Genomic DNA, 25,268 nt, shown 5'->3' with positions numbered 1-25,268 from the left:
TATTTTCTTATAAGGACAAGACCTATGTTGTCCACGTCGAACAAGGGCAGGACCTACACAGTAAATGGTAGGCCTCTGGGTCGTGTTGTAGAGCAGAGGGATCTAGGAGTACAAGTGCATGGTTCCTTGAAGGTCGAGTCACAGGTGGAGAAGGTGGTCAAAAAGGCTTTTGGCACTTTGGCCTTCATCAGTCAGAGTATTGAATATCGAAGTTGGGAGGTCATGTTGCAGTTGTATAAGACGTTGGTGAGACCGCATTTAGAATATTGTGTTCAGTTCTGGGCACCATGTTATAGGAAAGATATTGTCAAGCTTGAAAGGGTTCAGAAAAGATTTACAAGGAGGACTTGAGAGTGTGAGCTAAGGGAGATGTTGAGCAGGCTGGGTCTCTATTCCATAGAGCGCAGGAGGATGAGGAGAGGTCTTATAGAGATAGACAAAATCATGAGAGGAATAGATCGGGTAGATGCACAGAGTCTTTTACCCAGAGTAGGGGAATCAAGGACCAGAGAACATAGGTTCAAGGTGAAGGGGAAAAGATTTAATAGGAATCCGAGGGGTAACTTTTTCACACAGAGGGCGGTGGGTGTATTGAACAAGCTGACAGAAGAAGTAGTTGAGGCTGGAAACTATCCCATCATTTAAGAAACAGTTGGACAGGTACATGGATAGGACAGGTTTGGAGGGATATGGACCAAGCGCAGGCAAGTGGGACTAGGGTAGCTGGGACATTGTTGGCCGGTGTGGGTGAGTTGGGCCAAAGGGCCTGTTTCCACAATGTATCACTCTATCTATGACTCTATCTATGACTCTATTAAAAAGACAGCCAACTAGAATTACTTTAACCAGGTAATACGAACTAGGTGTAACCTTAAATTATAATTATTAAGTGGCATAGTATAAATTTTATATTTTATAATTATAAAAGTGGCAGTCTCCAATGAGACTAAATCTATAGTCATGGGTACAATCAGCATGAGAGACAATTATCTTACAGCCCACAAACTGACAATCTAACCCTAAGAAAAAAATGTCTTAAATATCAACGTTGTCAATTTAACAATAATCAATTGCGATTTCTGCTTTGAATGGCTGAAAGAATGATGATAAAATTAGTAAATGATCATGGGAAATAGCACATTAATTAAAGTAAGACAACAGCACCTTAAATGAAAACACAGAGTGCTGGAGTAACTCAGCGGGTCAGGCAGCATCTGTGGAGGACATGGATAGGTGACGTTTTGGATAGGGACCCTTCTTCACCCCTTCTTCAGGGGTGGGGGTGGGAGAAAGCTGGAAGAGAAGTGGGGATGGGACAAATCCTGTCGAGTGTTAATGTAACCCTAATGCATGGTCCATCGCCTTTTGCTATATGAACTTGTCATAATTAGGTCACAGGCTTTGAACGATAGAAGTAAGAAAAGGAAAATCTTTCAATTTAGAAATAGTAGTTATTGTACATCTAAAAATGGCACGCGGTGGTTTGACACGTTTCCTGTTGGTTATTATCTACTGAGATGACTGCTAGTGTTGGCAGGGCAGCAAAAGCTTGTGCTGACGACTTATACAAATCCCTGCTAAAAATACACACTGTTGTTCAATCCCCCAGTATCACATCTCTGCACATTTACCACCCAGAACGATGAACTATTTTTCAGTTACTACCAACACCTCGCGTGGTCAGGGATGGTTGGCACGGTATTTATTGAATTGAATAAGGTTTATTGGCCAAGTATGTACACATACAAGGAATGTGCCTTGGTGCTCCGCTCGCAAGTAACAGCACGACACACAATAAACAGCTAAGAATAAAGCATAAAACATTAAAACATTCAGAATAAAACAGTATAGTTTAAACACGCGAATGAAATGAAATGCCAGAGCAAATGGAGGCTACAGACCTTTGGTTGTTGAGTAGAGCTACTGCTCATGGAAACAAGCTGTCTTTATAGACAATAGGTGCAGGAGGAGGCCATTCGGCCCTTCGAGCCAGCACCGCCATTCAATGTGATCATGGCTGATCATTCACAATCAGTACCCCGTTCCTGCCTTCTCCCCGTACCCCCTGACTCCGCTATCCTTAAGAGCTCTACTTAGCTCTCTCTGGAATGCATCCAGAGAATTGGCCTTCACTGCCTTCTGAGGCAGAGAATTCAACTCTGAGGCAGAGAATATGTCTGGCTGTGGCTGCTTTGACAGTCTGGAGTCGCCTTCCAGAGGGAAGTGCTTCAAAGAGTTTGTGGCCAGGGTGAGAGGGGTCAGAGATTATTTGCTCTCATAATGAAAGTTGACCCTGTCAAGAGTGTTTTATTGTCAGGGAAGAAGGGTCTCGACCCAAAACGTCACCCATTCCTTCTCCCCAGAGATGCTGGCTGTCCCGCTGAGTTACTCCAGCTTGTGTTTTATTGTCTTACGTCCCAGATAGAACAATGAAATTCTTTCTTGCTGCAGCACATGTAAACATGGTACACTGTAAACATTATAATAACAAGAGAGAGAAAAAATAAATCCGCGTTGTATCTCTAAACTAAACTAAACCAAACTGAAGTTGGAGAAGTCAATGTTCATACTGCTGGGGTGTGAGCAAAATAAGAGGTGCAGTTCCTCCCATTTGCGCTGGGCAGCTCTGACAGTGGAGGAGGCCCAGGACAGAATGGTCAGCGTGGGAATGGGAGGGGGGGGTTAAAGTGTTGAGCAACCGGGAAGATCAGGTAGGTTTAGGCGGACTGAGCGGAGGTGTTGAGCGTTTCACCTGGGTGTTCAGCCAAAGGTCCATGGGCCCTTGATGGAACAACATGGTCTGCAGTCAGCATATCTCCTGCTTAGCCACCTGGACTTCAATATCTAATCTTTTAAGACTTTTTATCAGTTATCACAATTAGTAATTTCTTCCCAGATTTCTTCTCGACTAACACATGAATCTTCACTATTGCTTATTTCAATTTACAAAGTAATTGCTTTTTCCAGGTGGGGTTAAAAAACTGGAATCCTTTAACATTCATAAAGCTGAAGGCCAAATTATATTCTATAAAATTCCTAACAATTACTAATATTCTTGTGAAGAGTATTGGTTTTTATCTGGGATTGTGGAAGGAACTCATTCCAGTTAGCTCAAGTTGTGCAAAGTACATCGCAGGAACAGGCCCTTCGGCCCACAATGTCGGTGCTGAACATGGTGCCAATATAAACTAATCTCATCTGCCTTGCCATGATCCAATTCCATCGGGATTGATCCAATTGATCCAATTCCTCCCCGCATATGTAATTGCATTATTACGTGTTATATTTATTCCCCTTTGATCAACAATCTCTCCATTATACATAGAATGGAATAAGGAATTGCAACCTCTGACCAACATTACCGCTGATAAACGGTCACCTTAGTTCCATGTTCTCCCACTTTCACGTGCACTCCCTACACACTAGGGGGGCAAGTTATGGCGGCACGGTGGCGCAGCGGTAGAGTTGCTGCCTTACAGCGAATGCAGTGCCTGAGACTCAGGTTCGATCCTGACTACGGGCGCCGTCTGTACGGAGTTTGTACATTCTCCCTGTGACCTGCGTGGGTTTTCTCCGAGATATTCTGTTTCCTCCCACACTCCAAAGGCATACAGGTTTGTAGATTAATTGACTGGGTAAATGTAAAAATTGGCCCTAGTGTGTGTAGGATAGTGTTAATGTGCGGGGATCGCTGGGCGGCGCGGACTCGGTGGGCCGAAGGGCCTGTTTCCGCGCTGTATCTTTAAATCTAAATCTAAAGTTACAGAGGGCAAGTTAACCTACAAACCCGCACGTCTGTGGGATGTGGGAGGAAACCGGAGCACCCGGAGGAAACCCACTCCGTCACAGGGGAGAACGTGCAAGCCCCACACAGACAGCACCCGCAGTCAGGATCGAACCTGGGTCTCTTGCGTTGTGAGGCAGCGGATCTACCCGCTGCGCCATGTGACCCGAACACTACTCCACCCTTCAGAATACTTCTTGGTGAAGGGGTTGAATACTTATTTACGTGACCTAGCGCCGTTTCAGACGAAGGCAGAAAGATTTCCTTGATTATTATGAAGCCAAACATCTCTGAAGCAGTAAACGTCGCTGCTCCCGTCTGTGCAAGCTGAGTTTCTGCTCTCAAAGTGTCTGCAATGCAATCAAATTTGCCCAACACCAAATTCTCATCAAATCAATCGCTGCAGAAAGACCTGTTCTAATAGTTCAGGTGAAATGGTTCCATAATAAACGCATTTGTGCCAAGATATGCTGGCTCTGCTATTCAACTGCAGCTTTCATTTATGCTGGGTTCACCTTTTTTAGATTGCTATGGTGTGCGTCTGCACACTTGATGATAATGTAATGGGAGTACCATTAATGTGACCTTCACACCAACATATTCACAATTTAATGGCAGTGGTTAATAACTGATTCGAGGCTCCGATCCTGAATTTACACACACCCTCCTGATAGATGAATGTCATTATTAAAATTCAATTTAGAATTATTCTGATAGCGTTGCTAAACTGCATCACTAAACACTTCTCAGAAAATTATATTCCTGAAGAGGTTTATCTAATGTACAGGATAAAACACCTATTGATGTACTATTATCCAGAATATTTATATCAAGTGGTTTTTCGTTGGGCAGTTCATTTTTTTTTTTGTTGCTTATATCGTAAAAATTCATTAAACCGAATAGACCACACTGATTGACAGCTTTGCAGCTGCATCTTTATAAATGCACTGCGTACTAGATGAAAAGTCACTTTGTTGATTATTTTCCCCATGGTTACAATCTTAGTTTGCAGGTTCATTAGGTTTCGGAATCTCATTTTGAAAATTATTTCTTGATTTCCAATTTGAACCTTTGAATAATATGCCATAAACTGAACCGACATGTTTATGTTACTGCAATAAAATGTGTCGGTTGGAGCCTCAAATTGAGCAATTAGGAGCAATGGCACGTCTGAATCTCAAACGCTTAGCCTTTCGGTGGGTGAAAACCTCGCGTCAACGTGTATAAACTTTATAGTTTAGCAGTGGCACCTCAAAATCTTTCCCCCACAGAGTTAAACAAGGTGTGATTTGACACCATGTAATAACAAGTCTGAAGAAGGGTCTCGACCCGAAACGTCACCCATTCCTTCTCTCCTGAGATGCTGCCTGACCCGCTGAGTTACTCCAGCATTTTGTGAAATAAATACCCTGTAATAACAAGATTAACAGGAAAAACACAGACAGTTAGAGTAAGACTGGTAGTGATGGGGGCATAAAATGGGCTTTTGACCTCCCACTGGGGTGCAGCACGGTGGCGCAGCGGTAGAGTTGCTGCCTTACAGCGCCAGAGACCCGGGTTCGTTCCTGACTACGGTTGCTGCCTGTACGGAGTTTGTACGTTCTCCCTGTGACCTGCGTGGGTTTACTCCGGGTGCTCCGGTTTCCTCCCACACTCCAATGATGTGCAGGTTTGGTGGGTTAATTGGCTTGGGTAAAATTTTGTGTAGGACAGTGCTAGTGTACGAGGTGATCGCTGGTCAGCACGGACTCGGTGGGCCGAAGGGCCTGGTTGCGTGATGTATCTCGAAAGTTTAAAGTGTAAATCTGACTTTCTAAGCTAACTCACGGTTGCATGTTTTTGCCCAAAATCACCCTTAACTCACTTTGAAAAAGGACATGAAATCTGAAAACAGTGCCAAATATATTCTCCATGCAATTTAGTTAAGGTTAAAGATGCAGAATGGAAAGAGAATCATTGGCCCTCCGAGTCCGATCGATCACCCGATCACACTAGTTCTATGTTATTCCACTTTTGCATCCACTCCCTACACACTAAGTGTATGAAGGAACTGCAGATGCTGGTTTAAACCGAAGATAGACACAGAAAGCTGGAGTAACTCAGCGGGACAGGCAGCATCCCTGGAGAGAAGGAATGGGTGACGTTTCGGGTCGCGATCCATCTTTAGGCTGAAAGTCACGGGAAAGGGAAACAAGAGATTATAGAAGATGATAGACAATAGACAATAGACAATAGGTGCAGGAGGAGGCCATTCGGCCCTTCGAGCCAGCACCGCCATTCAATGTGATCATGGCTGATCATTCTCAATCAGTACCCCGTTCCTGCCTTCTCCCCATACCCCCTGACTCCGCTATCCTTAAGAGCTCTATCTAGCTCTCTCTTGAATGTATTCAGAGAATTGGCCTCCACTGCCCTCTGAGGCAGAGAATTCCACAGATTCACAACTCTCTGACTAAAAATGTTTTTCCTCATCTCTGTTCTAAATGGCCTACCCCTTATTGTTAAACTGTGGCCCCTGGTTCTGGACTCCCCCAACATTGGGAACATGTTTCCTGCCTCTAACATGTCCAACCCCTTAATAATCTTATATGTTTCGATAAGATCCCCTCTCATCCTTCTAAATTCCAGTGTATACAAACCTAGTCGCTCCAGTCTTTCAACATATGTCAGTCCCGCCATTCCGGGAATTAACCTAGTAAACCTACGCTGCACGCCCTCAAAGGCGTGATGTAAAGAGATAAAGAACAACGAATGAAAGATATGCAAAGAATGTAACGATGATAAAGGAAACGGGCCATTGTTAGTTGTTTGTTGGGTGAAACGTCACCCATTCCTTCTCTCCAGAGATGCAGCCTGTCCCACTGAGTCACTCCAGCTTTTAGTGCCCCTACACACTAGGGGTGATTTACAGAGGATGATTAACCTAAAAACCCCTCATGTCAATGAGTGAACATGATGGTCATCACCCAATATCATATGGACAAAGACAGTCACAAAAAGCTGGCGTAACTCAGCGGGACAGGCAGCATCTCTGGAGAAAAGGAATAGGTGACGTTTCGGGGTTGAGACCCTTCTTCAGACTGAGAGTCAGGGGAGAGGGAAAACAAGAGATATGAAAAGGTAACATCTAACAGGTACATCAACAAATACACATTTCACTCTCTCTCAGCTCGGTTCCACCTGAGGTCAGGATCGAACTTGGGTCTCTGGCGCTGTGAACTTTCTTGACTCGTATCATTTTGGCTAACCTTAGCAAAACATTGGAAACGTTGCCGTGTGTTAGTTGGGGCTAAAAGACGATGCGTTAAAACGATGGACTCGGTAGCTCCACGTGCTTTTATCTGAATATATATTGCTCTGTACCTTCTAGGAGGGGAAACAGCTGGAAGAGCAATGTTTAACAGCTTCTTTCCCAGTTGAAGCTCTCACTGCATTTTATATCAGGGGACTGCTGTTTAATTAATCAATTATCTTGTGCATGCTAAAGGAACAGTTTACACCAGATGCTGAATATAACAAGTTTAGCTTTTCTGATTGCAGGTTTTTTATTATATATGTAAGTGGACTATTCTGGTAAAGATCTTGTTCAAAGTTGCGGGGGGGGGTATAATTTGGAACCCATTTCACTGCCATCCTTTTATACATTTTATTGTCATTATAAATTGCTTTGCCCACACACAGGAATGCAGATTCATTCGCACCTTGCCAGAGAATACTGCTGGGTTTTTTGAAACCATTTAAACCTTTTCTGTCCGATGCACGAAGTAGTTTCAGGCTTCTCCAGTAAAACTGTCCGGGTATTGGATTAAGCAGAATCTTCTGGGGCCACAAGATCTTGTGAACCAGACAAGGAAACCCTCTGCAGCGCCACTGCATAGAAATCTGACATTCTCTGAATGTTATCCAATAGACAATAGACAATAGGTGTAGGAGGAGGCCATTCGGCCCTTCGAGCCAGCACCGCCATTCAATGTGATCATGACTGATCATTCTCAATCAGTACCCCGTTCCTGCCTTCTCCCCATACCCCCTGACTCCGCTATCCTTAAGAGCTCTATCTAGCAGCACAATGGAGGTCATTTAATATCTGCAACAGGTCATAAAGTTAGCGTCTGAATTAAATTTTCCACCTCACCACACCATGTTCTAAGAGAGAGACACACACACACACACACACACACACACACACACACACACACACACACACACACACACACACACACACAAATATCTATATAGATATATATATATATATCCGTGTCTCTAAAGCTCCATGGACTGCTAGAAACTTAAAGTATTAACAATTAACAAAGAATATATATATATTTAACAACACATATATATATATGCATACACACACACACAGATATATATACATAATACATATATAGACACACACACACACACACACATGTATATATACAGAGAGAGAGAGAGAGAGAAATATACACACATACACACACACACACATGTATATATACACATATGTATGTATGTAGATATACACACAAGTCCACCCACCGATTTTCCAGCACCCGATGGTCTGGCACCTCCTTTAATCCGGACAAAATTCCGAGAACATTGCAGGTGAAGCGTGCTCTTTTGGGATGTGTGCCTCTGTCCTGAAAGAGTTCATTTGACTTCTTTGTTAATTGTAAATATCTTATTTAAGTTTCTAGCAGTTCACGGTACTTCAGAGACAGGGGTTCGCACTAGTTCTGTGTTATCCCTCTTTCTCACCCACCCCCCTACACACAAGCAGACCAATTAACCTACAAACCCACAGAGTGCCTGTTTACATGATTCTTGTGCTCACCCATCCAGTAGTTCTTCAACAAATGCGCCTGTCACTGTATTTCCCAGCTCAGTTCTCCTTAATATAGGCACAATTAGTGATTAAATCGCAGAATTTTGATCCTAATTGAGTCCAGTTTAAATCGGGTTTTTTTCTCTGAGATTATTAGACTAATGTTGAGGACATGTGTGTAGAAGCCAAGCCTGCCACAGAACTGCCAATGTCTGCTGGGCGTAATGGGCATTGTAGAGAGTTTACTCGAGTTACACTTCATTTGTTAGAAGCTCCTCAGTTAAATTGGAACTTTTGGCCAAAATTGACCCCATCGGGTCTGGTGCTGAAAGGAGTGAGATCAATTTACTTTACGATTTATATCTCAATCTTGTATACTTTTTGTAAGTCATTTTTGCTTATTTAAAATTGTTATTCAAAGGACATTCCAATTTAAAATGCTATATTATTTTGATTAATAACACTTTCACCAGTATTCTTCTTACGGCTCTTAAATATTTAGTGAATATTCCTAAAAGCAAGTTTTATAACAGTTGTGTTTTCATTTTTTTTGTGGCATGGTCTATATTAAGCAATATGCAAAAATGTTTTGCACAATATCCTTTCACACAGAGGTTGGTGGGTATATAGAACAAGCTGCAAGAGGAAGTATTTGGGACAGGTACAATGATTACATTTAGTACAGTGCAACGTAGGTTCACGAGATTAATCCCTGGGATGGTGGGAGTGTCATATGAGGAAAGATTGAAAAGACTAGGCTTGTATTCATTGGAGTTCAGAAGGATGAGAGGGGATCTTCTAGAGACATGTAAAATTATAAAAGGACTGGACAAGCTAGATGCAGGAAAAATGTTCCCAGTACTGGGGGGGTCCAGAACCAGGGGCCACACAGTCGTAGAATAAAGGGGGGGGGCATTTAAAACTAAGGTGAGAAGGAACTTTTTCACCCAGAGAGTTGTGAATTTGTGGAATTCTCTGCCACAGAGAGCAGTGGAGGCCAAATCACTGGATGAATTTAAGAGAGAGTTAGATAGAGCTCTAGGGGCTAGTGGAATCAAGGGATATGGGGAGAAGTTGGGCACAGGTTACTGATTGTGGATGATCAGCCATGATCACAATGAATGGCGGTGCTGGCTCAAAGGGCCGAATGGCCTCCTCCTGCACCTATTTTCTATGTTTCTATGTTTCTAAATGCCATGGCTAGGGAAAGTTTAGAGGAATGTGGGCCAAACACGGTCAAATGGGACTAGCTTAGGTGGGGCATTTTGCTTAGCATGGACGAATTCGGCTGAAGGGTCTTTTTCTGAGCTTTATGACGCTATGTTTGAATGGAAATTTCGGAAACTGGACGTGTCAAGTTTGAATACGCGGGTTTGTAGGTTAATTGGCCCTCTGTAAATTGCCCCTAGTGTGCAGGGAGTGGATGCAAAAGTGGCATTAAGATAGAACGAGTGTGAATGAGTGATGGGTGGTTGGCCTGGACTCAGTGGGCTGCCTTTCCATGCTGTGTCCTTTAATCCGCTCAATCAATAAGTCAGTGGAATGTGAAAGAAAATAACTGCAGATGCTGGTACAAATCGAAGGTATTTATTCACAAAATGCTGGAGTAATTCAGCAGGTCAGGCAGCATCTCAGGAGAGAAGGAATGGGTGACGTTTCGGGTCGAGACAAAGTTGTCCTGCCCCCCTGACATCAGTCTGAAGAAGGGTCTTGACCCAAAACGTCACCCATTCCTTCTCTCCTGAGATGCTGCCTGACCTGCTGAGTTACTCCAGTGGAATGTGAATATCCACTTCCTGTAGGAACTGACCAGAATCCATGCCCCTGCTAATTGTAATCACATTGCAGATGGTGGATGCAGGAAGGCCACAAAGGTCTCTATCTGCATCACCTTTGTCAGCCTTGATTGAGGCGTGACCTTGATCTTGCACTAAACGTTATTCCCTTTATCCTGCATCTGTAGACGCTGGATGTCCCCATTGTAATCATGTGTATTCTTTCCGCTGACTGCTTAGCACGCAACAAAAAGTTTTTCTCTGTACATAGAAACATAGAAGCACAGAAAATAGGTGCAGGAGTAGGCCATTCGGCCCTTCTAGCCAGCACCGCCATTCAATGTGATCTTCTTTCGTGTCCGTCTTCTGTGTTCCAAATGTTACATCGCTGTCATCGTTCGTCCTGTAAAGGGCGCGGGTTTCTGGTGACAATCAGTGGGGGCCATCACTTGTACAGTAGACGATGGTGGTAGCAGAATTAGCTCAGGACACTTCCAGTTTCCAGCCCCGGACACTTCTGCTATGGGGGCCAGTTCAATATGATCATGGCCGATCATCCAAAATCAGTACCCTGTTCCTGCTTTTTCCCCACATCCCTTGAATCCGTTAGCCCCAAGAGCTAAACCGAACTCTTGACACATGACAATTGTCTACACATACCAATAAACTAAAGTAACGAAACTAACTAATCCTAACTTTTCTGCTGCCACTGCAGAACACCCACCCTCTTCAGTTGCCACTCACTACTTTGAATCTACCGTCCCCAAAAATCCAAATCCCTTCACAATGGCTTCTCCAGAGATTGATTTTGTAAATTTACAAGCAGCGTGGTTATCTAAATCTGCCTGATGTCTCCTGTGGAAACTAACTCAAACAGGCCATACAAATGAAGCACTCTCTGTTCCAAGATCAATCAGTCCAACTATCCCCTGTGTTTATGGTGAAGTCATAAATCTGAAAAATATATCATTTCGATGCTTAGAAAATGAGTTGATTAAGTAAAACAAAATAATAAGATTGGCTCCTGACAGGACAATATGTTTGCGGACTTGACTGCAACACAACATTACTTTAATTGAGTTCACTGTGACTTATGACTTAAATCTAATAACATAATTTATGCTGGAACTGTCAGGTTAAAGTAGTGCAATAAAACTAGCAATTTTGACTTCCCATTTTGATTGATTGAGAGATGCAGCAGGGAAACAGGCCCTTCAGCCCACTGAGTCCATGCTGACCGTCAACCACCTGCTTGCACTCGTTCTATGTTGTCCTACTTTCCCATCTAGTCCACACACACCAGAGGCAATTTACAGGGGGGCCGATTAACCTACAAACCCGCAAGTCTTTGGGTTTTGGGAGGAAACAGGAGCACCTGTAGGGAACTGACACGCTCACATGGAGAACATGCAAACTCCACACAGACAGCACCCAGGGTCAGGATGGAATCCGGGTCTCCGGCGCCGTGCAGCCCCTTCCTAAATAAGTGTATCGTTTTGGAGTTGCGCGTTGCAGAAAGGAAAACGATTGTAGTTAATGCAAGCCAATGACGGTGCTGGCTTGAAGGGCCTAATGTCCTACTCCTGCACCTATTGCCTATTGATCCCAGCCCCAGGATTTCTCTTCGGGACTTTTTCAGGCCTTGCCCAAACATCTCGGCTCGCCTTGTTAATAACCCCCCTTCTACGAACCGCTCATTATGACGTGGACTGTGCATTGATTGTTTACTGGTGATCACACAGTGTCCTTTCCCATCACAATCCCTCGGATAATGCGACGATCTCCCCGTTGCAACAGTGCGTGGACATCATGCAATCGTGGCTCTTCCGTGCATGCCACGTAAACCCCTGCATTGTCCATCCCTGACAAGTGAAACCCCCTCTCGTTGACGTTCAACAGCATGCTTCCCAGATTATATCATCCAGGATCATCATCATCATCTTGGTGGCTACCATTGACCTGACACCTCAGTGAACCAGCCCAGCGGGTAGAGTTGTGGTGCAGCAGGTAGAGTTGTGGTGCAGCAGGTAGAGTTGCTGCCTTACAGCGCTAGAGACCCGAGTTCGATCCTGACCTCAGGTGCTGCCTGTGTGGAGTTTGTACGTTCTCCCTGTGACTGCGTGGGTTTTCTCCGGATGCTCCGGTTTCACTCGAGGTCAGGATCGAACCCGGGTTTCTGATGCAGTGTGACAGCAACTCTACCGATCTTGTCCAAACTGTGGGAGCTTCATTATCCACCATATGTTATTCAGATTATTGTATAACGAGACGATACTTTATCTATTTTTTTGGTTTACCACCACACTAAAGTCATACATTTAAAATAAGCATGAAAATACAGAGCGGTTAGTTCCCATTAAATCAGTGGAATGGAATCCAGTGAGTTTTAGAAAGAGCATACGATCTTCACTGTTAATTTATCACCCGAGCTGTGAAGATGAAAACTATCACTGTTTTTGTCAAAAAAATTGCATTTGGTGGAGACACTAACTGCTTCATTTAGAAACAGAGCTAAACATAGAACATATTTTGTTTTAAAGAAGCTCAAAAGAACAGAGTTATAGAGAGTCACACAGCACGGAAACAGGCGCTTCGGCCCGACACCTCCCTGCCGATCACAATGCCCCATCTACACTGTAATCATGTACAGTCTTTCCGCTGACTGGGTCGCACACTACAAAAAAGCTTTTCGCTGTACCTCAGAACACGTGACAATATACTAAACAAACAAACTAAACACCCCAGCGGTATGAACATTGACTTCTCTAACTTCAGATAGTTCCTCTGTCCCTCTCTTTCCCCTCCCCCTTCCCAGTTCCCCCACTAATCTCTCCTACCACATCCTATCTTTGTCCCGCCCCCTCCCCTGACATCAGTCTAAAGAAGGATCTCGACCCGAAACATCACCCATTCCTTCTCTCCAGAGATGCTGCCTGACCCGCTGAGTTTCTCCAGCATTTTGTGTCTACCTTCGATTTAAACCAGCAGCTGCATTTTTTTGCCTAAACAAACAAACTTCATCCCACTTGCCCACAAATTATGACTTAAGATGTGGAAATGAAACCTGTCCGTATTTATGTTGTTAAAAATTGCATTTGGTAGAGACGCTAACTGTTTTATTTAAAAACGGGGCTAAAAGCTGAACACTTTTTTAAAGCAGCTCGAAAGAATTTGCCACTATGTAAATGTAAAAAATATTTAGGAATGTGTAGGAAAGATAACTCCAGCTGCTGGTTTAAATCGAAGGTGGACACAAAATGGAGGAGCAACTCAACGGGACAGGCAGCATCTCTGGAGAGAAGGAATGGGTGACGTTTCAGGTCGAGACCCTTCTTCAGACTCAAAAATATTGGCTGATTTACATCATTACTGACATTGCATGTCTCATGCATATACATCACACATCCCATTCAAAGAGCTCAACCCGAAATATCGTCTATCAATGTAGAAACAAGGAATTACAGATGCTGGTTAATACACAAAAGTAACTCAGCAGGTCAGGCAGCATCTCTGGAGAACATGGAGAGGTGACATTTTGGGTCGAGACTCGCCCTTTTTTACATATAATATAGTCTGATGTTGGTCACTCCCTCTTCTCCCCTCTCCCATCAGGCAAGAGGTAAAGAAGTTTGAAAACACAAACTTCCAGACAGCGTGGAATAGTTTTTCCCAGCTGTTATCAGGCAACTGAACCATCCTATCATCAGCTATAGTCAAGTCAAGTCAAATTTATTTGTCACATACACATACTCGATGTGCAGTGAAATGAAAGTGGCAATGCCTGCGGGTTGTGCACAAAAAGAATTACAGTTACAGCATATAAATAAAGTTAATAAGTTACTAAACATAGCACAAAAAGTGTCGACAAAAATTTAGTCTCTGGGGTTATCAAAGTTGACAGTCCTGATGGCCTGTGGGAAGAAGCTCCGTCTCATCCTCTCCGTTTTCACAGCGTGACAGCGGAGGCGTTTGCCTGACCGTAGCATCTGGAACAGTCCGTTACTGGGGTGGCAGGGGTCCCTCATGATCTTGCTTGCTCTGGATCTGCACCTCCTGATGTATAGGTCCTGACCTTATTTCCATCTACCTCATTGATCTTTAATCGGACTTTCAACCCGACAAAATGTTTTTCACTGTCCCTCGGTACACATGACAATAATAATGTAAACTAAACTAGAAACCTAAACGTCAGCAGCCTACCCACTGAGTTACTCCAACACTTTGTGTCCTTTTGTGTATCACCTGTCCGTGTTCTCCAGAGAAGCTGCCTGACTGGCCGAGTTACTCCAGCACTTTGGGTCCTTTTCTCTATTAACCGGCATCTGCAGTTCCTCGTTTCAACGTTGATAGATGATGTTTCGAGTTATGGATCCTTCTTTAAACCTGACCCAAAATGTCACCTGTCCGTGTTCTCCAGAGACGCTGCCTGACCCGCTGAGTTACTCCAGCACTTTGTGTCTTTTTTTCTGCCTGCAGACCTTTTTGTTTACATTTGCGTTTTGCTTGCGTTTGCGAACATGCCTTTGAATTGTGATGATGACGTTTCTGCCTTTCATCCTATGTTGTGTGCAATGGGAGCAAGTAGCCAGTGGCATCAAGTGTCTGTTTTCCCTTCAGGTGTCCAGTTCCTGGATGCGACGGGCTGGGGCACGTCAGTGGCAAGTACGCATCGCATCGCAGTGCGTCCGGATGCCCCTTGGCTGCCCGTCGACAGAAGGAAGGATTCCACAATGGCTCGCCCTTTAACTGGAAGCCCTTGAAAGGAGACGGGCCGGCCTGTCCAACCCCAGGGTGCGATGGCTCCGGCCATGCCAATGGCAGTTTCCTTACACATAGAAGGTACACGATGCTCCCCGACTTGCGGTGCCTCGACTTCACCGTATTGCCACTCTTTACGATGGCGCAGAAGCGATGCACGTTCAGTAGAAAGCGTACTTCAAATTTTGAATGCTGATCTTTTCCCGGGCTCTCCCCGGGGCTGGCAGACCTGTCCGCTGCTCAGACTGGCAGTGTCTCACGCGGTATGCTGGATCGCGGCAGCGAGCCACAGCTCCCAGTCAGCCACGGTTGCCAGCTGCCATGGCCCTGATGTTCGCTAGGTTAGGTGTATTACATGCATTTCCGCCTTACGATATTTTCTATTTACCATGGGTTTATCGGAACATAACCCCATCGTACGTCGAGGAGCACCTGGTATATAAAACACTGTCCTACATTCAATAGACAATAGACAATAGACAATAGGTGCAGGAGTAGGCCATTCAGCCCTTCGAGCCAGCACCGCCATTCAATGCGATCATGGCTGATCACTCTCATTGAATTGACTGAGAGAAACAGCACAGAAACAGGTCCATCAGCCCACCCACCGAGTCCACACCGACCATCGATCACCCGCTCACACTAGTTCTACGTTTATATATATATATATATATATATATATATATCCCACTTGTTCATCCACTCCCGACACACCAGGTACAATTTACAGAAGGCCAATTAACCCGCACGACTTCAGGACATGGGCGGAAACCCATGTGGTCTGTAGACTTTAGTGACATAGTGCGGAAACAGGCCCTTTGGCCCATCGAGCCCACGCCGACCAGCAATCAAAGGTGCACCAGCACTATCCTACACACACTAGGGACAGTTTACGGAGGACAATTAACCGACAAACCTGTATGTTTTGGGGATGTGGGAGGAAACGGGTGCACTTCCGGTCTTCACCCGCGGTTTCTCCTGCGATCCACGCAGTCACAGGAGAACGGACAAACTCCACACAGACAGCACCCGAGGTCAGGATCGAACTGGTGCCGCGAGGCAGCGGCTCTATCAGCTGCACTACTGTGCGACATGCAGTACTTAAAACTGCCACAGCAACAGTGCGGGAATCTTGAGCAAAAACACCAAGTTACTGGAGGAGTGTAAGAAAATAACTGCAGATGCTGGTACAAATCGAAGGTATTTATTCACAAAATGCTGGAGTAACTCAGCAGGTCAGGCAGCATCTCACGAGAGAAGGAATGGGTGACTGAAGATGGGTCTCGACCAGAAACGTCACCCATTCCTTCTCTCCTGAGATGCTGCCTGACCCGCTGAGTTACTCCAGCATTTTGTGAATAAAAAGTTGCTGGAGGATCTCAGCGGGACAGGCAGCATCTCTGGAGGGAAGGAATGGGCGAGGTTTCGGGTTGAAACCCTTCTTCAGACTGAGCACATTTAATCAAACAGTTTAACTTACTAAGATTGGATTCAAATGCGGAAATAAATAGTCAAGTAATTTGGATAAAAAAGTGATCATTTATGGAGACACAAGGGACACAAGTACCCAGGCCAGGGGGGGGGGGGGGGCGCTGTGAGGGAGGTGTGTTTTGGGGGGGGGGGGGATTTGTAACTTTGTCAGCCCCCTTTATGGGTGGCTATTTGCATACCTTCGGTATGTGGGCAAAGAATTTCACTGTGACTTGCCACATGTGACAATAAAATATTCAATTAAATTCAAAGAGACTGCAGATGTTAGAACTTCAGGGAAACACAAGTGCCGGAGGAACTCAGCGGGTCAGGCAGCATCTGTGGAAGGAATGGACAGACAACCTTTTGGGTCTGAATCTGATGAAAGGTTCTCCGAGCCTCTATGGATTTACTGCCACAGCCTCCATTACCCTTTACGGATGACTAAACGTTTATCAGATGCTGAAACTTGTGTTTACCTCATTTTATTTTCAATGTTTGCGGTACGATCAAACTCACTCAATGGACTTGTTCTCTCTTGTGTTTTTGGTCCCTCTCTACAGTCTTTCTGGTTGTCCAAGAGCCACTTTGGCCATGAAGAAAGCAAAATTCTCAGGGGAAGATCTACTCACTACAAAATTCAGAGCGAGTGACGGTAAGACACAATGGGAATCGGCATCGAATGCAATCTTCCGCTGTGACTGGAAACCTTGTAAATACCATTTACCTGACCACTGCTTTATAGTGTCATTGAAAATACCTGAAATGCATCAACTTAAGATGAAACAGAGAAACATAGAAAATCGTTGCAGGAGTAGACCACACGGCCCTTCGAGCCAGCACCACCATTCAATATGAGCATGGCTGGTCATCCAGAATCAGTACCCTGTTCCTGCTTTCTCCCCATATCCCTTGATTCCGTTAGCCCTAAGAGCCATATCTAACTCTCTAATGAGAGGGGAAAGATTTAATAGGAATCTGAGGGATGACCTTTCCACACAGAGGATGATGGGTGTAGGGAACATGCTGCCAGGGGAGATAGAAACAAGGAGATGCAGATGCTAGTTTACCAAGGAAAGGATAAAGTGCTGGAGTAACTCAGCGGGTCAGGCAGCTTTCCTGGAGAACGTGGATAGGTGACGTTTTTGATTGGGACCAAATGGTCTGGAGAAGGGTTCTGACCCAAAACATTGCCTATCCATGTTCTCCAGAGATGCTGCCTGACCCACTGAGTTACTCCAGCGTTTTGTTTTGCCAGATGAGGTAGTTGAGGCAGGTAGCATAACAACATTTAAAAGACATTTGGACAGGCACATGGATAGGAACGGTTTAGAGGGATATGGGCCAAACGCAGGCAGGTGGGACTAGAGTAGATGGAGCATCTTGGTCGGCATGGGCACGTTAGGCCGAAGGGCCTGTTTTCGTGCTGTATGACGCTCAGGAGAAAATGGACAAGTGACGTTTCGGGTCGGGACTCTTCTTCAAATTGGTTGGAGTCGGGAAAGTGGAGAAAAAAACAGGAAGTGAAAAAATAACAGGACAAATAAATGCGGGCAACAAGGAGCAAGGAGGTTCCCTGATAGGCTGATTTCTCTGCCTGTGCAGTTCCTTGCTTCTAGAAGTACTTAATGCATTTGTGTAAGTCGCTTAAAACACACTTTACTTAGGAAATGTCGAAGATGGAATGGCGTATTTTCTAGGCTCCCTCAAATACACTTTCTTTTCTTCACAGCGATAGAAAATGATGAAGAGATTAAACAACTTGACAAAGAGATCAGTGAACTGAATGAATCCAACACAGAGATGGAATCCAACATGATGAAGCTGCAATCACAGGTATGGATCACAGAGGCCAGTGGCAGGCAGCGTGGTGACAGAGCAGTCCGCACTACTACCTCACAGCAACAGGGATCAGGGTTCGATACCGACCGCGGGCTGTGTGTGTGTGTGTGTGTGTGTGTGTGTGTGTGTGTGTGTGTGTGTGTGTGTGTGTGGGGTGTGGGGGGGGGGAGGGATTTACACATCCTCTCCCTGACTGGATGAGCTCTCTGTAACAACCTTCCTTGAAGTGACACATGCAAAGTGTCTTCATTTCTTTGTTATAAATTCATTTCCGTGGAAGCGATCTGTGTCTACCCGGACTGACGGCACAAAGCCCCATTTCAGGCAGCATTTGCCTTGATAGCTGGTTTTGAACCGATTTGCAAAGGGTGATAGTGTTTGTTACTTTCATGCATTCTTTAAAAGGTTTAGTTTGATATAATGCGCTCGGAAGGGGAGATGATTAGTTGTATAATTACATGTACAGATGCTCCCTGACTGACGATGCATCGACTTACGATATTTCGACTTTACGATGGTGCAAACGGCAGCGGCCTGCGGCGAGCCGCGGCCCGCTTCCGCCCACGTGATCGCGTGTATTCAATGCGTTTCCACTTACGATATTTTCAGTTTGCGATGGGGTTTCTGGGAACGGAACCCCATGGAAAGCTGTGGAGCGCCTGCATTAATTAACCAGATGAGAGGAAGAGCCTAAAGTGTTGTCGTGTTTGCTGAATCAATGGATTAACAGTCAGTAACTTTGTTCAGATTTCCAGCATGGAAAAAAACTTGAAGACTATCGAGGATGAGAATAAAGTGATCGAGGAGCAGAATGAAGCCTTATTTAAAGAGCTGGCGGGGTTGAGTCAGGCCCTGATTCGCAGCCTTGCTGACATCAAACTGCCTCAAATGGTAAGCCACCTTCACAAGTTTACAAGTTATAGGAGTAGAATGAGGCCATTCGGCCCATTGAGTCTAGTCTGCCATTCAATCATGGCTGATCTCTGCTTCCTATTCCCATTTTCGGGTCGAGACCCTTCTTCAGACCCATTCCTTCTCTCCAGAGACGCTGCCTGTCCCGCTGAGTTGCTCCAGCATTTTGTTTCTATCTTCGATTTAAACCAGCATCTGCAGTTCTTTCCTCCACACCTTGTGGTCACTCAAGAGTGCAGTCAATATTTCATAAGAAAACATTATTCACAAGTTATCGGAGCAGAATTAAGGCCGTTCGGCCCATCGAGTCTACTCCGCCATTCAATCATGGCTGATCTCTGCCTCCTAATCCCATTTTCCTGCCTTCTCCCCATAACCCTTGACACCCGTTCTAATCAAGAATCTGTCTGACTCTGCCTTAAAAAATATCCACTGACTTGGCCTCCACAGCCCAATGTGGCAACGGGTTCCACAGATGAACTACCCTCTGATTATTTTATTTGGAGTGTTGTGTTCCGTTCTGGGCACCATGTTATAGGAAAGATGCTGTCAAGCTGGAAAGGGTACAGAAAAGATTTACAATGATGTTGCCAGGGTTAGAGGGTGTGAGCTACAGGGAGAGGTTGAGCAGGCTGGGACTCTATTCCTTGGAGCGCAGGAGGATGTGGGATGCACTTATTGAGGTGTATAAAATCATAAGAGGAATAGATCGGGTAGATGCACAGAGTCTCTTGCCCGGAGTAGGTGAATCGAGGACCAGAGGACATAGGTTTACAGTGATGGGGAAAAGATTTAATAGGAATCTGACGGGTAACTTTTTCACTCAGAGGGTGGTGGGTGTATGGAACAAGCTGCAAGAGGAGGTAGTTGAGGCAGGGTCTATCCCAACATTTAAGAAACAGTTGGATAGGACAGGTTTGGAAGGATATGGGCCAAACGCGGGCGGGTGGGACTAGTGTAGCTGGGACATGTTGGCCGGTGTAGGTAAGTTGGGCCGAATGGCCTGTTTCCACGCTGTATCACTCTATGATTCGTATAAGAAAATAACTGCAGATGCTGGTGCAAATCGATTTATTCACAAAATGCTGGAGTAACTCAGCAGGTCAGGCAGCATCTCGGGAGAGAAGGAATGGGTGACGTTTCGGGTCGAGACCCTTCTTCAGACTGATGTCAGGGGGGCGGGACAAAGGAAGGATATAGGTGGAGACAGGAAGATAGAGGGAGATCTGGGAAGGAGGAGGGGAAGGGAGGGACAGAAGAGCTATCTAAAGTTGGAGAAGTCGACGTTCATACCACCGGGCTGCAAACTGCCCAGGCGAAATATGAGGTGCTGTTCCTCCAATTTCCGGTGGGCCTCACTATGGCACTGGTCTCGACCCGAAACGTCACCCATTCCTTCTCTCCCGAGATGCTGCCTGACCTGCTGAGTTACTCCAGCATTTTGTGAATAAATCACTCTATGATTCTATCTTTTGCTGAAATCTTTAAAACATCTGCTTGGTGAGGCAGACGCGCGATGTGACTCGATCCAATTAATGTAGAGGGTGATTCATAAAAACTTGTGCTGGTGGTGACTCTTCAGTCGGTGAGTGTTGCAGTTTTTAGTAACGGATTCCAAGAAGGTTCTTGATGCTGTTTTAAGCATCAAGAATGCAATTAACTTGAATGACTGCAGTATTCATTTCTTGGATACATCCACATTGCTGAAAGGTTTCTTCAAACAATTGATCACCTTAGAGCCATCCAGCATGGAAACAGGCCCTTCAATCCAACTTGCCCATGCTGACCAAGATGTCTCACCTGCACTAGTCCCACCTCTAAACCTTTACTGTCCATGTACCTGTCCAAAGGTATTTTAAATGTTGTTATAGTACCTGCCTTAATGACCTACTCTGGCAGTACATTCCAAATACCCACCACTCTCTGTGTGTGAAAACCTTGCCCTTCAGGTTCCTGTTAAAGGGGTTGGACACGTTAGAGGCAGGAAACATGTTCCCAATGTTGGGGGAGTCCAGAACCAAGGGCCACAGTTTAAGAATAAGGGGTAGGCCATTTAGAACGGAGATGAGGAAAAGCTTTTTCAGTCAGAGAGTTGTGAATCTGTGGAATTCACTGCCTCAGAAGGCAGTGGAGGCCAATTCTCTGAATGCATCCAAGAGAGAGCTAGATAGAGCTCTTAAGGATAGAGGAGTCAGGGGGTATGGGGAGAAGGCAGGAACGGGGTACTGATTGAGAATGATCAGCCATGATCGCATTGAATGGCGGTGCTGGCTCGAAGGGCCGAATGGCCTCCTCCTGCACCTATTGTCTCTTGTCTATTGTCTATTGTCTAAATCTTGTCCCTCTCACCTTAAAGCTACGACCTCTAGTTCTCGATTCCCCTACCCTGGGAAAAAAACATCTGCGCATCTATCTCCCTCATGATTTTATACACCACTGTAAGATCACCCCTTATCCTCCTACGCTCCAAGGAATAAAGTCCTCGCCTGCTCAACCTCTCCCAAGAGCTCAAGCCCCTCAAATCCTGGCAACATCCTCGTCAAGTGTTTCATTCCTACTTCTTTATCTCATGGCCTATTAAAAAATTCCACCTGTGATAGAATTTATAATCTGTGATGGATATTTTATGATATTTAATATTCAAGTTTGCTCGATCACATAAGTTTCCTTAGTTAAGTTTAGTTTATTGTCTCGTGAACCGAGGCACAGTGGAAAGCTTTTGTTGCGCGCTATCCAGTCAGCGGAAAGACAAGACATGATTACAATCGAGCTGTCCACAGTGTACAGATACATGATTAGGTGAGACTGACTGCTCCTTGGCCTTGCCGAGGCAGCATGAGGTGTGGATGGAGACAGCATGGAAACAGGTCCTTCAGCAAACCGAGTCTTCTAATGGAGTTTTTAATGCAGGCTTTTAATCCACTTTCTGCTACAATTATTTTGCTTGTTTGAACTGGGACTGACATGCTCAAACTTTATTATCTGAACTTTCACATGCAAACAAATTTCTGCCACAGAAGGCAGTGGAGGCCAATTCTCTGAATGCATTCAAGAGAGAGCTTGATAGAGCTCTTAAGGATAGCGGAGTCAGGGGGTATGGGGAGAAGGCAGGAACGGGGCACTGATTGAGAATGATCAGCCATGATCACATTGAATGGCGGTGCTGACTCGAAGGGCCGAATGGCCTCCTCCTGCACCTATTGTCTATCGTCTATTGTCTAACCGTAAAGGAAACCTCGTTAAAAATTCAACAGTAATGACCTTAACGAGCTAAATATCAATCCTCTACTCTAACAAATTCATGTTTTATATTTTGTTCAATATTGCATGGACTAATGCATTTTACCAGCAAGTGAAATAGGCAGTTACTCAATTCTAAGAGTACATTACTTCATTCCTTCAATAAACAGCAGTCACGGTGACGCAGCGGTAGAGTTGCTGCCTTACAGCGCTTACAGCGCCGGAGACCCGGGTTCCATCCCGACTACGGGTGCTGTCTCCCCATGATCTGCATGGGTTTTCTCCGAGATTTTCGGTTTCCTCCCACACTCCAAAGACGCACAGGTTTTGTAGGGTAATTGGCTTGGTAAATGTAAAAATTGTCCCTAGTGGGTGTGGGGCAGTGTTAGTGTGCGGGGATCGCTGGTCAGCGCGGACCCGGTGGGCCGAAGGGCCTGTTTCCGCGCTGTATCTCTAAACTAAACTAAACAAAACATATGCTTTACGACATATAATGGTCATAGGGTCACTTATGACAGGTTACTCCCACAGTCACGGTCACTCCCTCTTCTCCCCTCTCCCATCGGGCAAGAGGTACAGAAGTGTGAAAACTCACACCTCCAGATCCAGGGACAGTTTCTTCCCAGCTGTTATCAGGCAACTAAACCATCCTATCACCAACTAGAGAGCGGTCGGTCCTCAGCTTCTGTTTACCTCAATGGAGACCCTCGGATAATCTTTAATCGGACTTAACCGGACTTTATCTTGCACTAAACATTGTTCATGTCATTCCCTTTATCATGTACCTGTACACCGTGGATGGTTCGATTGTACAGGTGCTCCCCGGCTTACGGTGTTTCGACTTGCGGTAGTTCGACTTTGCGACGGTACAAACGCCAGCGTCCCGTGGCGAGCCGCCGCTCGCTCCCGGCCACGTGATCGCGTGTATCACGATGCCTTTCGACTTCCAACACTTTCGGTTTCCGATGGGTTTCTCGGAACGGCACCCCATCGGAAGCTGAGGAGCGCCTCCAGTTTAAATTCCATTTGGAATATTTTGGAGGACCAAGAACCAAGAAACCACCTGCAGTCATGTATTGTCATCTGCTGATTGGATAGCACGCATGCAACAAAAGCTTTTCAACGCACCTCGGTACAGGTGACAATAAACTAAACTCAACTCAACTCACGTTCTAATACTTGTTTTTGTCTCTGTTGTTGTTTAGCAGGAACCAATCAGTGAACAGAATTTTGACGCCTATGTTAATACGCTCACAGATATGTATACCAATATGGAATGCTACCAGAACCCAGAAAATAAAGCACTACTGGAGAACATTAAACAAGCTGTAAAGGGCATTCAGGTCTAAAACATTGTATATGAACTGTTCAAGTAAGCTGTAAATACAGTACATTTGTGATTGATATTGGTTTAGAAATATTTATAGCAATTACGAACATAGAAATTGCACTTGTTTAGAACAAGGAGCCCGTAACATTATTGTGTAAATTTTAAAATTACGTTTAAATTGAATCTGGAAAGCAAATATGTAAACTATTCTGTATGTTGACTCTTCCTATTTATTTAATGTTTGTCTATTTATTTAACTTTGTGTTTAATCCAGATAAAACTGAATTGAAAAAAAAAACTTGTTTCTGGAGTGCATGAAAAGCTGTAATATTTTCTATGTTGCTCCAGTTTAAGCTGTTTTACGAAGTTAACACAAGTCAACTTATTTTTGTATTGTATTATTTATTGCTTTATTAATGTGATTTATTCCCTTTTTATGTGGAGTGAGAATATTTTATAACTGACATGTTTTGATAATTTTTTCAGAAAATGTTCTGATTTTATTAATATTTTTTCCTATCTTACTGAAAATATTTTTCAGACATTTGCCACCGCTGAAGCAAAAGTATGAATTAACGACTATTTATTTGATATTTAAGCAAATTAATTTAAAGAGTCCTTACTGTAATACTTAAGAGCCATTTTTCTGTGAATGACGTATATTTATTTTGTATGTCTGTGTGTCTGTTATGTGACTTTGGATTTGGAAACAGCTAGTCTGCGAACTTAAACGTATTGTGGAATGATGCAGTTAGAAGTCTTCCTTTGAATTATCTGAACAGTTTCAAAAAAGACAAAAATGACAAGGAATTTTAATATGGGACGTTTACAGCCTTTTTACAGCATCAGCAGGTTTATAGAATTACGGTTCTAATTCATCATTTCTCCAGTGGACACATTTGAAAAGTCCTTGGAACAGACCTTCACTCTTCATTTATAGGGCAGTGCTTGCAAACGGAAAGAGCAGCTACGGACTTCTGTACAATGTACTGGAGACCTGCCGCCGTCTATATACAGTAACACATTCCAGATTCTAAACTGTGTTTGAATTTCTTAAAAGCCTCAGGTAAGCCATACCTGGGATCAGGGCATTCGTGGCATTCTTGCCTCACTGAAAGATATGTAATTTATAAGTTATGTTTGTAAATCAGAAGAAAAAAAAAACAAAAACTGAACTCTGTTGCAGTGCTGGGTATTGTAATTATTTACGCAAGTAAGCACTGTTCAAACACTGTTTTAGTGCAATTTTTGTTGTGGTTGTGCATTCAAATGTATGTATCTATGTTAAAAGACAAATTACTGTTTACTCGTATAAATACTTACATCTTGTTGTTCCATCTACATAATGAA

At 44.4% G+C, this 25,268-nt stretch overlaps 1 protein-coding gene across 3 annotated transcripts in view; it reads left to right on the top strand.

Annotated features, from left to right (window-relative positions):
- The window catches only part of myt1b (myelin transcription factor 1b), a 140,527-nt gene extending 115,259 nt beyond the window's left edge, over nt 1–25,268 (top strand). For all 3 annotated transcript variants that reach the window (XM_078419123.1, XM_078419126.1, XM_078419125.1), the window contains 5 exons: nt 14,984–15,205; nt 17,158–17,249; nt 18,327–18,430; nt 19,184–19,327; nt 23,794–25,268. In XM_078419123.1, coding sequence (XP_078275249.1) covers nt 14,984–15,205; nt 17,158–17,249; nt 18,327–18,430; nt 19,184–19,327; nt 23,794–23,937 — 706 coding nt within the window. In that variant the 3' untranslated portion in view covers nt 23,938–25,268. The remainder of the gene's footprint in view (nt 1–14,983; nt 15,206–17,157; nt 17,250–18,326; nt 18,431–19,183; nt 19,328–23,793) is intronic.

Source organism: Rhinoraja longicauda, chromosome 22 (assembly GCF_053455715.1).
Source record: "Rhinoraja longicauda isolate Sanriku21f chromosome 22, sRhiLon1.1, whole genome shotgun sequence".
NCBI lineage: Eukaryota > Metazoa > Chordata > Chondrichthyes > Rajiformes > Arhynchobatidae > Rhinoraja > Rhinoraja longicauda.
The sequence above is the reverse complement of the archived record's forward strand: the minus strand, read 5'-3'. Positions and strand labels throughout refer to the sequence as shown.